The following is a 13,715-nucleotide window of genomic DNA, read 5'->3' as shown; positions in this document are numbered from 1 at the left end:
CAAACTCAGGTAACCTTTGGTGCTAACGTGGGTTCTTGAAAAGCTTCCTAAAGATACACATCCACGAGTTGCCACTTTAAAAATGTGTAACAGCCTTTGATGTGCGTCCCCCAAAGCTCCATTGCTTATAAGAACTGAACAATGCGATAATAGTTCTCCAGAGAAAAATACAACTACTGAAGCAAAATCTCAATGACAGCATTCTCTTCTTTGAGTTTGATTCATCTCCACAATGCACAAATGCCTTGCTTCATTGAAACTTCAGCATCGGGTCTGAATAAGGCAGAGAAGTTTCCTCACACCATTCACATGGCTTGAGGACTGACTAGCCAAGATCTTGGGACATCTGTTCCTGCTGACAAGGACACCAGCCTGGGTGCAGCTCAATTCAGCAGCCCCATTCCCCACAACTTACAAGCCATGGGGTGATGCTCGGCTTGGATTTGATCAGGGAATAAATTAGAGAAGCAATGAAGTATTGGGATGGCCAAAAAGGTTGTTTGGGTTTTTCTGTAAGATGTTATGGAGAAACCCGAAAGAAACTTTTGGCCAACCCAACAGAATGAATTAGCTGAGCAACAGGATAAGTGATTGCGAACCAGGCATAGCAAAACCCCTCCATTATCTCTCACTTGTTCTATTCTTCCAGGGGCTGCCCATCAAAATCTTAATTGCCCAATTCTTGCCCAACATATACGGAACAAAATCTGAAAAGGAATATTTAACGATGCTTCTTCTCTAACTTTTTGAAAGCCACCATAATAAAACAAATCCTAGGTGTTTCCCACAGTGTAATCTGCAACAACTCAAACTGAAAGTCAACTTCTATAGTAGAAATTAACACATTTTAAATCAACTCTACTTCAATAAAATAATTTTTAAACAACCCAATGACAGTAACAAAAAAATAATGAGTAAAACAAGAAAGTCAACTTCTTGGTTTAAAAAATGTATAAACAAAAGGCCCTTTTTAGAAATGAGCTTTATTTTCAATTCTACTTAGTTCTAAAAGCCTGTATATTTATTTTTTCCTCCCACCAGGTTACCTACAAGCTTGGATTTCACACATCACAACAAATACATCAAACACCCGCGGGATCCGGGTGCTGACCACCAGACGGCCATGTTGGTGATTAAATTCAGACTCGGATTCAAAGAAGCTTCTGTGCAAAATGCTGTATTTCCTCAAATGAGGCTTACTGTTTGTCAATCTTGAAATCATCCACTTAAAAAGCAGACCCCAAAACCAAAGCTTTCAGAACTGGATCCCAGTACCACCACATATATCACTCTCATTCTAAAAACTCTACAATTAATGGTCCCCAAAAGTTACTTTAATAGAGGGCTTCCAGGCAAGGCAAAGTTTCTCATAAAACCCCCATCCGCCCTGCCAACTGCTCTGCACCTCTCTTCCACGGGAACCTATAATACTTCACCCTTGAAGTCCTGGGCAACCTTAGTGGCACAGGATGGCCAAGCACAGCCCATTGTGATGGGGAGGGAATCTGGACACTGACCCAGCAACCTTGAACTTGCTCAGTCATCACAAACACAGTCCAATAAGAGGCTGCATCAAACTGAAAAGCCAACCTTTCTGCTTCAGATCCCTGGATAAGAAAGATTTTTACAAATCCGTATAATTCGAACCCAAAAAGGATGGTTATTAAAAACAAACCAAGAAATACACAGAAACGAGTTTCCAGGAAAAGCCTGGTAGAAGAGAGATTCTGCTCTGATTAAATAGATTCTTTTATCTTTGGGGAATGCAACATTATCCCAGCCCTTTACATACACTCTCCTCAGACTCCTTAAGTAGACAGCATTTCAAGGCAGTGATCAAAGCTAAAACATTTTTGAAAAGAAAACAGTGATGTGGCTGGGAAACCATGTGCATCTTGGCGAACATTTTTTCCACCCACCACAAGCTTGGACTTTCTGGGACGGTCACTCAGTTTCTGGTCAGAAACATTCTTGAAGTCGTCAGGAACGGAGGAAGAGAGACTCTGAGAAGGTGTGTTCTCGGTTCTGCATCTGGAGCTCAGGAACCAAACAGCCTGGAAAAATTAGAGGGCAAACCTCCATGAGGATGGGAAGCTGTAGCCTTGAAAACACTGTCAGGAAATATTTTCTGGTTACCATTACTAAGGGCTTCCCAGGTGGCACTAGTAGTAAAGAACCCACCTGCCAATGCAGGAGACTCAAGAGAGGCAGGTTCAATCCCTGGGTTGGGAAGATCCCCTGGAGTAGGAAATAGCAACCCACTTCAGTACTCTTGTGTGGCAAATTCCATGGACAGAGGAGCCTGACGGGCTACAGTCCATGGGACCGCAAAGAGTCAGACACATACTATTACTAAGATTATTTTACACCATTTTCTGATTTTACAAGTAACTCTATTACACAACAATGTAAACACACTTAACACTCCTCAACTGTACAATTTTAAAAAAGTAACTCTTCTAAAAAGTATCTACATTTTATTTTAGCCCATGCTCTATCACTGCAAGTCTGTGGTGACTTTCATAAATGAAAAAGACCTTAGAGTAAACAATTATTAGAGAACTGTTAACTGAAAAAATCTGGAACAGGAGAGGCCTAGAAACTGTATAAATGTTCATGAAATTTGGGAATGGGTATATAGGTTACGATACAGGCCCACAGAAGAAAACTACAGAGTTATTAAAAATATACACAGTTGACTCTTGAACAACACAGGTTTGAACATGTACCAGACCACTTATACGTGGATTTTGTTTTTTTTTTCAACAGTAAATGCCACAGTACTACAGGATCTAAGGTTTGGTTGACTGGATTTCAACAGTAAATACTGCACTACTACATGATTCAAAGCTGGTTGACTGGATTTTTTTCAACCGTAAACACTGCAGTACTACACGACCCGAGGTTAGTTGACTCTGTGGACTTTTTTCAACTGTAAATATTGCAGTACTACACAATCCAAAGTTGGCTGAATCTGTGGATGCAGGACTATGGATATGGAGGGCCAACGGTAAAGTTACACTTGGATTTTCAACTGCGAGGAGAGTCGACTCCCTTAACCCTTGTGCTGTCAATTAACAGTATAAGGGAATTCTCTGTATTATCTTTGCAACATTTCTACAAACCTAACTCTTTCCAAGATAAAAAGGTTATTTGAAAAACTAACAACAGGTGGGGCAGAAACAATTGAGTCACCACATACAAAGGAAAGAAGCTGGATCCCTACCTCACACCATATACAAAAGTTAACTCAAAATGGATTACAGACCTAATTATTAAAACTATAAAACTTTTACAAGAAACTTTTAGGTGAAAGTCCTTGTGACCTTGGGTTGAAAAGTGAAGTGAAAGTCGTATCTGACTCTTTGCAACCCATGGACCGTAGGCTCCTCTGACCCTCTGTCCGTGGAATTCTCCAGGCAAGAATACTGGAGTAGGTTGCCATTCCCTTCTCCAGGGGAGTCTTCCCGACCCAGGGATCGAACCAGGTATCCCGCATTGCAGGTGGACTCTTTACCATCTGAACCACCAGGGAAGCTTTAGATGAGGCAATGACTTTAAAGCTATAACACAAAAAGTACAAGCGACAAAAGAAAGAGACACACTGGACTTCATCAAATTTGTAGACTTTTGCGCTTCAGATGACACCATCAAAAAACTGAAAAGACAATCCACCAGATGGGAGGAAATACTTTCAAATCATTAACTTGATAAGGGACTGGTATCCAGAATGTAAAAAGAACCCCTACAATTACAACTTTAGTAATAATCCAACTAAAAACTGGCAAAAGATCTAAACAGACATTTCACCAAAGAAGATATACAAATGGCCAATAGTTCAATGTCATTAACTGTCAGGGAAATGTAAATCAATCTTCACATCCATTAGGAAGGCTATAATCAAAAAGATTGATAATAACAAGCATTAGCAAGGTCATGCAGAAATTGGAACCGTCAAGACACTGCTAGTAGGAATGTAAATTGCTGAGCCACTTTGAAAAAGAGTCTGGCAGTTCCTCAAAAGGATAAATATAGTTACCATATGACCCAGCAATTCCATTCCTGGGTATATACCAGAGATCTGAAAACTTGTCTGCATAAACACTTGCACACAAATGTTGGTATCAGCATTATTCAAAATAGCCAAAAAGTGGGAACATTTCAAATATCCATCAACCGATGCACAAACTGTGGCATATCAATACAATGGACTATTATTCAGTCATAGAAAGAAATGAAATACTGACACACACTACAACATGGAAGAACGTAGAAGACATTATGCTGAAGGAAGGAAGCCAGACACAAAAAGCCATATATGACTCCATCAATGTGAAATATGCAGAGTAGGCAAATCCATTAGACACAGAAAGGAGATCAGTGGCTGCCTAAGGGTGGGAAAGGGAGGAATGGGAAGGAACTGCTTAATGGGTAGTGGGTTTCCCTTGGGGTGGATGAAAACATTCTAGAATTAGACAGAGGTGACGGTTGCACAACCATATGAAAATACTACAAAAGACTGAATTGTGAAGACTGACTTCCACTTTTTACTTAAAATCTTTTTGCATGGTTTGACACTTTCCTTTTCTTCCTATCTTCCCCTGCCCATAATTTTTTATGAATATTTCAACATAAAGTAGAGTTAAAAGGACAGTTCAGCAAACATCCACAAACACACGACCTACATTCTGCAATTAACACTTCACTTTATCATGCATCTATCCGTTTATCTATCCAATTTTCCATCTACATAATTCTGGATATGTTTCAAAGTTGCAGATATCAGTGCCCTTGGTCTCTAAACATTCAGACACCTTTCTCCCCATGAAGTGAAGTGAAGTGAAGTGAGTCATGTCCGACTCTTTGAGACCCCATGGACTGTAGCCCACCAGGCTCCTCTGTCCATGGGATTTTCCAGGCAAGACTACTGGAGTGGGGTGCCATTGTCTTCTACATTTCTCCCTGTATTTCAAGCTTGTTGTTGTTGTTTAATGATACCATTCAACCATCTCATCCTCTGTCGCCCCCTTCTCCTCCTGCTCTTAATCTTTCCCAACAACAGGGTCTTTTCCAATTAGTCAGCTTTTTGCATCAGGTGGCCAACGTATTGGAGCTTCAGCTTCAGCATCAGTCCTTCCAATGAAAATTCAGGGTTGATTCAAGCTTTTTAGGACTTTTAAAAAATTTCCAACTGAGCTCAGCTCCAACAATTACAAAAGTGAGTATACAGAATAGTGAACCATCCCCTTGGACCCACTGACTTCCTCAGCAGTCACAGCACGGTTACCTCAGTGGACAGGCTGGACTAGATCCTTCCAATTCCTCACTGGCAGTTACTTCCCTCACTCACTCATTCAGCATTTATTCAGTGTTACTGTGTGCAAGTCACAATGCCAGAGTGTGACGCTAGAGTGTACTTACAGGTGATATCCCACCTTCTTCACTTTCTAAACAGTTTCCTGGGTGTGTGTGTGGGTGGGAGTGGGGAGGCAGAATTCCCTGACAGTCCAGTGGTTAGGACTCTACCAGGTTCTACCCTTGGTTGGGGAACTAAGATCCCACAAACCATGCAGCATGGCCAAAAAGAAAAAAAGAAGAAAAGAAAATTCTGTGTAGACGTGTTATCAGTGATGGTGTCATCACCACTGGTCATGTGAGTATCTTTTGAGCTACCTGATTCTTCTTCTATTCCTGGAGATTTAGGTGATTTCCAGTTTTTGACATCCTGAAAAAGCCAGTCACTGCCTCCCTGACAGAGCCCTTTCTGAAGAGAAGCTTCCCTCACTTAGAGCACAGGCTGAAAAGAGTTGGCCTAGGTCAGGGATCTACAAAAAGTCACAATCAAAATGAGGATCCTGGGCTACTGGCTAAGCTAGCCTTGCGCTAAGCTGAGAGGTTACGAAGCCTGAGGCTACCATCCTGATGGTCACAAGCCAGCAGACAAGTAGTGAAGAAAGCTGGTCAGGTAAGAAAGGATGATGAAGCCGATGGACAGAGAAGTGATGAGAACATACTGAGTTCTCCTCTGCCCCAGAACCTTTGCACATGCTACTTCTGGCACTACTATGCCTCTCTCCAGCTCTGCAAACGGCAGATTTCCTCTCGTTCTTTAGGTCTTGATTTCAATGGCATCTTCTTAGCCTCTCCCTGACCATCCTAAACTGGGAGCCTCCCTCTTCAATTCTCCACCTCGCAATTGATTTTTTTCCTATTTTCTTGCTATGCCCATTATTCTGTGCATTCACTGAAAGAAAAATGTTAGTTGCTCAGTTTTGTCTGACTCTTTGCGACCCCACGGGCTGTAGCCTGCCAGGCTCCTCCATCTGTGGGATTTTCCAGGCAAGAACACTGGAGTGGGTAGCCATTTCCTTCTCCAGTGGATCTTCCTGATCCATGGTTTGAACCTGGGTCTCCTGCATTGCAGGCAGATTCTGAACCATTTGAGCGACCAGTGCGTTCACTGAAGGCAGGGACTATGGTTGTTTTGGTCTAAACTGTAACCCTGGAGCACAGCCCTCAACAGACAGTTGTGAATAAATACTAATAAATGAATGAAGGAAGAGCTGCCCAACACTTCTACTTTCTGTGAGGACTTAGTTATACTTCCTACACTCCTGCAAATTCCTTGATCTCTTCATGAGCCCTCTTTGTACCTAGGTAGGCCTCATCCAAACTCCCCAAAGGGGCCTTTCTAGGTGTATTTTTGGGCTTCTCTGGTGGCTCAGACACTAGAGAATATGCCTGCAATGCAGGAGACCTGGATTTGATCCCTGGGTCAGGAAGATCCCCTGGAAAAGGGCATTGCAACTAACTCCAGTGTTCTTATCTGGAGAATTCCATGGACAGAGGAACCTAGCAGGCTACAGTCCATGGGGTCACAAAGGGTCAAGACAAACTGAGCAATTAATACTTGTCAGGCATACTTTACAGTCCTCTTTCTGGGCTCTAAAATAGTTTCTAGTGGCACAGAAACCCCTGCTCACCTGACCTCCTAAATCCTAGAATCATCCCTTTAAATAGCTACTTGGTTGACACAAGGGCCAGCCAGCAACCCCAAATTCAGCATCTCAATGACTCAAGACAGCCAACTTTTCATTCTCTTACTCTTTAGAGAAAGGACACAGGGATGGGCCCAGCATGCCCCAGAACCCCTGATTCTCTTGTTTTTTTTTTCCTCTGAGTCTGTTTACTTAGACTCAGAATTATGAGTCTCATAATTCATTAACAGCAATATTGGAATTATGGCCCTGACACTGAAAAGAAAACCAATTCACTGGATATTTTTCACCTAATGAGAAAATATAAATAGGCATAAAAAACTGAAATAAATTCTAAATACACTTCTGCTGGTTTCCAGCAGGGTGGGAGCAAAACCCAGCAGCACACTGGTCTCTCAAGCCATATTTTCCACTTTGGCCAACGCCAAGTATAGGCTAAGCACAACAGAGCTGGCAAGAGGTGATGGAGCCAAAGGCTCCAGGGAAGGCATCTCTTGGCAGCTCCCGCCAAGGTACCAGGCACAGCCAGGACTTGGAGAACGCCATGTTCTAATCAAAGCTTCGGCCTGGACTGCAGGGACATAGTTTAACTCCTGTAGACCCCAGTTTCCTCTCGAGATAGAGAGTTACTTTCAAAGCAGAAAGCATGACACAAAAGGGCAGACTGGGAGGACAGAGAATGACCATCAGGAGGATCATTCTAGAGAACGACACTGAGAACAGTAATGACGGAGGAGACAGGTGGGCTGGACTTACACGATCATGCAGAACATCATGAAGACATTCCACAGGGCGATGAAGATTCGAAAGTATCTGAGGCTCAGCAGGAACTCCCGGATGTTGTCACCTGGAAAGTCAGAAAGCATTTTCACAAGCAGTGCTAACACTTCTGTTTTCACCACTGCACTGTACTTCTGTGGTCCCGCCCGCCCCACACCCACTGACCACGTATTCCAGCAGTAGCATGGCTTTTCCTTTGGGACACCTCTGTTCCCCAACCCTGAGCACTCAGGCTATAGCTGCCACTGACCAACCCCCTGAGAGGACCAAGTCTGCAGTCTCTGAGTGGCTCAGGGAAGAGCACGTGACCCAAATCTGTCCAATGAGAGCTGGCCCTGGGACTTTGGCCCCAACTACTGGGAAAGAGGCACTTGCTTTCTGCCAGGGTTGCTGGGCTGTCAAGATGGAAGCCCAATTCTTTAAGGCAGGGGTTAAAAAACCATGGCTTGTCCACAGGCCAAAACTGGCCTCTGCTACCTACTTCTGTATAGCCCATGAGTAAAGAAATTTTTGTTTTTAATGATTTAAAAAAAAATCAACAAAGCATTTAGTGAGACACAAGACATTACATGAAATTCAAATTTTAATGTCTGTAAATAAAACTTTATTAAAATACAGCCATGCCTATTCATTTACATATTGTCCATGGCAGCTTCCAAATCACAGAGGTGAACTGTTGCACCAGAGACTGATGGCCCACAAAGCCTAAACTATTTATGATCTGGCCCTCCACAGAAAAAATGTGGGTTGAGGGTCATCTTTATCAACACAAGCCAGCCTGAGAGTAAAACCAACCCAGGAGGAAGAAGAACTGGGGAGGGTCATATGCTACAGGTCTGGTTTAAGCCCTGAATCCACATGTGTCTGAACGCCATTCTACCCTTGGATGTTTCAATTCACTTTACAAATTTTGAGCTGGTTTCCAGTATTTACAACTGAAGTGATAGTGTTAGTTGCTCAGTCATGTCCAACTGTTTGTGACTCCATGGACTGTAGCCTGCCAGGCTCCTCTATGGAAGTCTCTAGGCAAGAATACTGGAGTGGGTAGCCAGTCCCTTCTCCGGGGGATCTTCCCGACCCAGGGATTGAAGCCTGGTCTCCAGGACTGTAGATGGATTCTTTACTATCTGAGCCACCAGGGAAGCCCCTTTCAACTGAACAAGTATAGTAATTCAGGCAAATAAAATGAGAGTTCTGCTTTGGTGACAACTTACTCTAGTACACACTGATGCCACGGAATAGAAACCACTCCAAGGAGAGGGAATTTGGTACATGAAGACTCCAGAGGGACTTTCCTGGTGGTCCAAGGATTAAGAATCTGCCTTCCAATATAGGAGATACAGCTTAGATCCCTGGTTGGGGCAAGAAGATCCCACATGCCTCAGGGCAACTAAGGCTGTGTGCTGCAACTACTGAGCCCACACACCACAACTAGAGAGAAGCCTGTGCACCACAATGAAAGATCCACACGCCACAATGAAGATCTTGCGTGCCACAACTAAGATCCAACACAACTAAAAAACAGATAAATATTAGGAAAAAAAAAAGATTCCAGAGATCTGGGTTCCAGAACCTTCCTCTGGGGTTTTGAGTTGATTGCCCAGCCTCTTAAGGCCTCCAGAATGAGATGAACGGATCCAGATGAGGTGCTTTACAAGGGTGGCACCCCAAGTGCCACCCACAGACCAGGGCTGTCCGAGAAGTATGGAATATCAGGTGGGAGCTCAGAAACTTCCAGAGCAACCCAACATGACAGCCACTTGGTGCTACTGCACCATCTAAGCACAGAAGAAGGACAAGGTCTTGCTCAACATAGTTTAGACAAGTCCAGCACTGTCCAAAGGGGCTTCCCTGGTGGCTCAGCGGTAAAGAACCTACCTGCAACGCAGAAGCCGCAGGAGACGTAGGTTTGATTCCTGGGTGGGGAAGATCCCCTGGAGGAGGCCATGGCAACTCACTCCAGTATCCTTGCCTGGAAAATCCCATGAACACAGGAGCCTGGTGGGTTGCAGTCCATGGGGTTGCAAAGAGTCAGACCCAACTGAGCGACTAAACAACAGTGTTGTCCAAGTCACAGGGTTAGTGACATGTAACACAGCCTCTATAGTGTTGGCCTAGCACAGACTGCGAATGTCAGAGACAGGTCCATCCCCAGGATGTCTGTAAGGCACTGCTCGGTGAGGCCCTTCTCTGAGTCCAGGATTACAAAAATGGCCTCTCTTCCTCTCAACAAAGGCTGATTAAGGGCCACTAGTCCAGGGGGTACAGGGAGGAATGAGATGGGTATCCACGCCCTAAGGAGCTCACAGGGAGGACAAATACTAAACAAGTAACCACATAACTGATTATTCACTATGAGTGCCGTGGGAGCTATAATGGGGCACCCAACCTGGCATGTGTCAGGAGGGGGGTGGGGTCAGAAGAAGTCTCACTGAGAAAGTGCATAAGCTCGGATGTTAAATATGGGCTGAAGTTTACTGCCCTTCCACACAGGTGACTTGGGCCTATGTGTGCCTCAGTTTCTTCCGGTGAAAATGGGGATGATGGGGGACTGGAAAGGCCGCTGCACAGTGCTCATTATATAGGATGCTCTCGATAAATGCAGTCACTATGATATTAGGGGTCAACCAAGCTGACAATGGAGAGAGGAGCATTCTCTGCAGGGGCAACAGCCCACACAGAGTCTTAGCTTGAAGGAGCCTTACAAGAAGCCCCCTAACAGAGGAAGTTTCTGTTCTGACCATCCTTGTCATCGATGCTCCTACTACCTCCAAGCTAGAATAGTGCCTTCCACACAGTGGGTAAGCAACGTACACAACTGTTGAATGAATGCATGCATGTATGAATGAATGAACAGATGGATGGTCTAATGATTGAGAGGACAATCTCTGGAGACAGAAAAACCCAGGCTCAAATCCTCATGCTGTCGCTGATTTGCTGGGTGGCCACAAAAAAGTTGAGCTACATTTCTGAGCCTCAGTTTCCTCATTTGTAACACAGGAAAATGCTCCTTACCTTTTAGAAACAGAAGTGGAATGAAATACCTGTAGGAAGAACCTAACAAGGCAGCCACCACCAGGCAAGCCCCTGATAAAGGAGAGCTGTCAGACTGTCTGTTCAGATTCACACCTCCTCAGGGCTCCTGTTGTCCCCATGCAATGCTCCATCATAGCACCCATGACTTTGGCTGCAATGCCACCTCCTCAGAGGGCCTTCCCTCCACACAAGGAAGCCGGAGCAGCAACCCCATTGCTCTCCTCCCCTGACATCTTCTCCTTTACTGTCTGTTCTTTGTTGAGGAACTGTTTGCCCCACTCCTTGTGACTACAACCCAAAGGCAGGAATTACATCTGTCTTGTTCCCTGCTGTGTTCCCAGCATCCAGCACGGTAGCTAGTATATAACAGGAGCTCAATAAATGCTAGGTGAATGAACGGATGAACGGATACAATAGTCAGGTACAGGTCCATTAGACTCCAAATAGTTATATGAGTCAATTTAGCTGCAAGTATACATTCAAGGGCCACAGGGAGGGGCCAGGCGGGTAAAATGCTATAAAGATAAGGGGGCGGAGGCTGGGATAAGCTAGAGTCCACAGGCCCCACTTTGATGGGGTCCTGCTTCTCAACTCCCATTCAACAGATGCCAAAGGGTCTCTTGAGCTCAAAGTTGTAGAATGTTCTGATTTATATCTGAATTTTTATATGACATCTCCTGGCTTATTTGAAAGCTAATCTAACTGAAAATTAAATTAATCTAATTGAAAATTAAACAGGTCTACAGCATTCTAAACCCACTCCAATATTCTTGCCTGGAGAATTCCATGAACAGAGAAGCCTGTGGGGGCCCTGTGTGGGCTCTGGTTCATGAGGTTGCAAAGAGCTGAACACAGCTGAACGACTAAACAATAACAACAGCATTCTGAAGATAATACCTATCTGTGAGGATATTCATTCATTCACACTGGAATGTTGGAACTTCAAGGACACAAGGAAGCCAAAACAAGCTGGAGCCTCTTTTCTGGAGCTTAAGATCAAGTGTGAGAAGCAGATATTAGCCAGATGATAGCATACACAGAAGAAAATTATAACTGTAAAAAGTGATATGAGTGCTGACCTATGCAAGGAGGCCTGGTAAGAGAAACAAGTGTATGACAAAGGTGGGTAGAAGGAACAGCACAAACTCAGGCCACCCTCCACCACACACACTTAAAACTGATGAGAAAAAACTGTCCTCTCTGAAATGTACCAATTTCAGAGTCCTGAAAGGAGGCCTTACCTGTGCTGGGCTCCCTCGACTCCTCCCCAAAGCCCTGCGTGTCCTTCTTTTTCCTACAAAGAGAAGCAGACAGCGTCCACTTTCAATAGGACAAACACATCACTTGGTCCCCAGGCCCTGATCCCCGGCTCAGGGGAGAGTTCTAGCCCTACTGCTGGTTTGCTGTGACTTCGAGCAGTTCGATGATCCTCCCTGGACCACCACTTGCCCCGCCAATCATAGCTATGACTACAGCCATCGACGGGGTGGAGGCGGTGGTCCGAGGGTGCCAGATGTGGGGCTGAGGATACACATTAGGGCTAAGAGATTGTCGGGGGATGGGCCTGAGGCTCTCATGGGTGCGAGCAGAGGGATACTGGGGGAACTGAGAGTCTGGATTTCAAGTCGCGGTGGCGCAGAGGGTCATAGAAGGACGGACAGGAAAGGAGGCGGAACTAGAGGCCGGGACTTGGGGGCGGGGCCGGGGTCGTAGGACAGGCTCACGCTCGCAGGGGCGGGGCTACAGTTCCCCCGGATAGAGCCAAGGTCCAACGCGGCCTACTCACAGCTTAAAGTTGAGCACTGCCCCGGCGTTCATCAACAGCGTCCTGCAGAGGGAGAATACAGTTACCTAGACCTCCCCTCCACAGTACAGGGCCCTCACGTCCCATCCTCTGGTCCCCCTAATTACCCAAACAGCAGGATGTCCCCGATCATCGTTACGGCTGGAGCGTCCGTCAGAACAGGAAGCGGAAACCTCTGGGAGGGAGGGGAGAGACACATGAGCCAACCAATCTGGAAGCAGCTCTGGCGAGGGCTGAGCCAATCAAAGATCAAGGCGGGCAGGGTCCCGCCTTCTACAGGCCGAGCCCCTTAAAGGAAGAGCCAGCGCCGCTCCTTGCTCGAAAAGTGTTAGTGAAAATGTCAGTCGCTCAGTCGTGTCCAACTCTTTGCGACCCCATGGACTGTAGCCCCTCAGGCTCCTCTGTCCATGGAATTCTCCAGGCAAGAATACTGGAGTGGGTTGCCGTTCCCTTCTTCCGGGAATCTTTCCGATCCAGGGCTCGAACCCATATCTCCCGCATTGCAGGCAGATTCTTTACCATCTGAGCCCCCAGGCCTTGAACGTAACCAAGAAAGGGCGGGGCGAGAACGGGACGTCATCCAATGGGGAGGAGCCATATGAGGGCAGGATTGGGTCACGGATTGGGAAGCCTATCGCCTATGTGTGAGTGACCAGCGCTTCAGACCACTAGCGCAGCAGCTTTTCCTTCTGCTGGGCTAGGCTTTCAAAGCATGCGGCCTCCGGAAAAACGGGATCTTTTGATCATTAAACTGCATAGGGGAATGGATCCCGACGCAGTGGGCTCTCCCTGACATGTACATGCCGACTGTTGGGTTCCAAAAGGGCCACCTCCTGGGCCCCACGGAAGGCAAGATCCCCACTAGCCGGGGGCACTACCGGGGGCGGGGATTCCCACTGAGCGGTTTCCTCGGAGGATGTGATTCCTCGCGGGGGACAGAAGTTATGACTTAGAGAGAGCTGGGATCATGACAGATGGATAGAGGACGAGGAATCTGACGGAAAAGACCCTATGGGGCACGGGAGTATGGGGTTCACAATTGATCCGGTCCCACGGGAGGATGGAGGTCTCGATCCAAGGGCTCTACAGAGGACGTG

At 45.8% G+C, this 13,715-nt stretch overlaps 2 protein-coding genes across 2 annotated transcripts in view; one reads left to right on the top strand and one right to left on the bottom strand.

Annotated features, from left to right (window-relative positions):
- Window positions 1-967: 967 nt before the first annotated feature.
- SMIM7 (small integral membrane protein 7) lies at window positions 968-12,785 on the bottom strand. The gene is made up of 5 exons (XM_081496641.1): window positions 12,726-12,785; window positions 12,601-12,642; window positions 12,056-12,108; window positions 7,755-7,845; window positions 968-2,054 (listed from the first exon to the last, which is right to left on the bottom strand). The coding sequence occupies exons 1-5, from the start codon at window positions 12,749-12,751 to the stop codon at window positions 2,039-2,041; spliced, it is 228 nt and encodes a 75-aa protein (XP_081352767.1). The 5' UTR covers window positions 12,752-12,785; the 3' UTR covers window positions 968-2,038.
- Window positions 11,646-13,715, top strand: part of TMEM38A (transmembrane protein 38A) — a 60,354-nt gene continuing 58,284 nt past the window's right edge. Inside the window, exon 1 of the mRNA XM_081496640.1 lies at window positions 11,646-11,910. The gene's annotated coding sequence lies outside the window, so the exon portion shown is untranslated. The remainder of the gene's footprint in view (window positions 11,911-13,715) is intronic.

The sequence above is a fragment of the Giraffa tippelskirchi genome, chromosome 6 (assembly GCF_054371585.1).
Source record: "Giraffa tippelskirchi isolate mGirTip1 chromosome 6, T2T-mGirTip1v1.2.pri, whole genome shotgun sequence".
Lineage (NCBI taxonomy): Eukaryota > Metazoa > Chordata > Mammalia > Artiodactyla > Giraffidae > Giraffa > Giraffa tippelskirchi.
Note: the sequence above shows the minus strand (reverse complement) of the source record. Positions and strands in the feature narration are given on the sequence as shown.

Coding starts and splice junctions, on each gene's coding strand:
- SMIM7 (XM_081496641.1), bottom strand. CDS start 12,751: ATGATCGGGGACATCCTGCTGTTTGG. Junction 12,643..12,725: donor GGGGACATCCTGCTGTTTGG/GTAATTAGGGGG, acceptor CTCCCTCTGCAG/GACGCTGTTGATGAACGCCG. Junction 12,109..12,600: donor GCAGTGCTCAACTTTAAGCT/GTGAGTAGGCCG, acceptor TTCTCTTTGTAG/GAAAAAGAAGGACACGCAGG.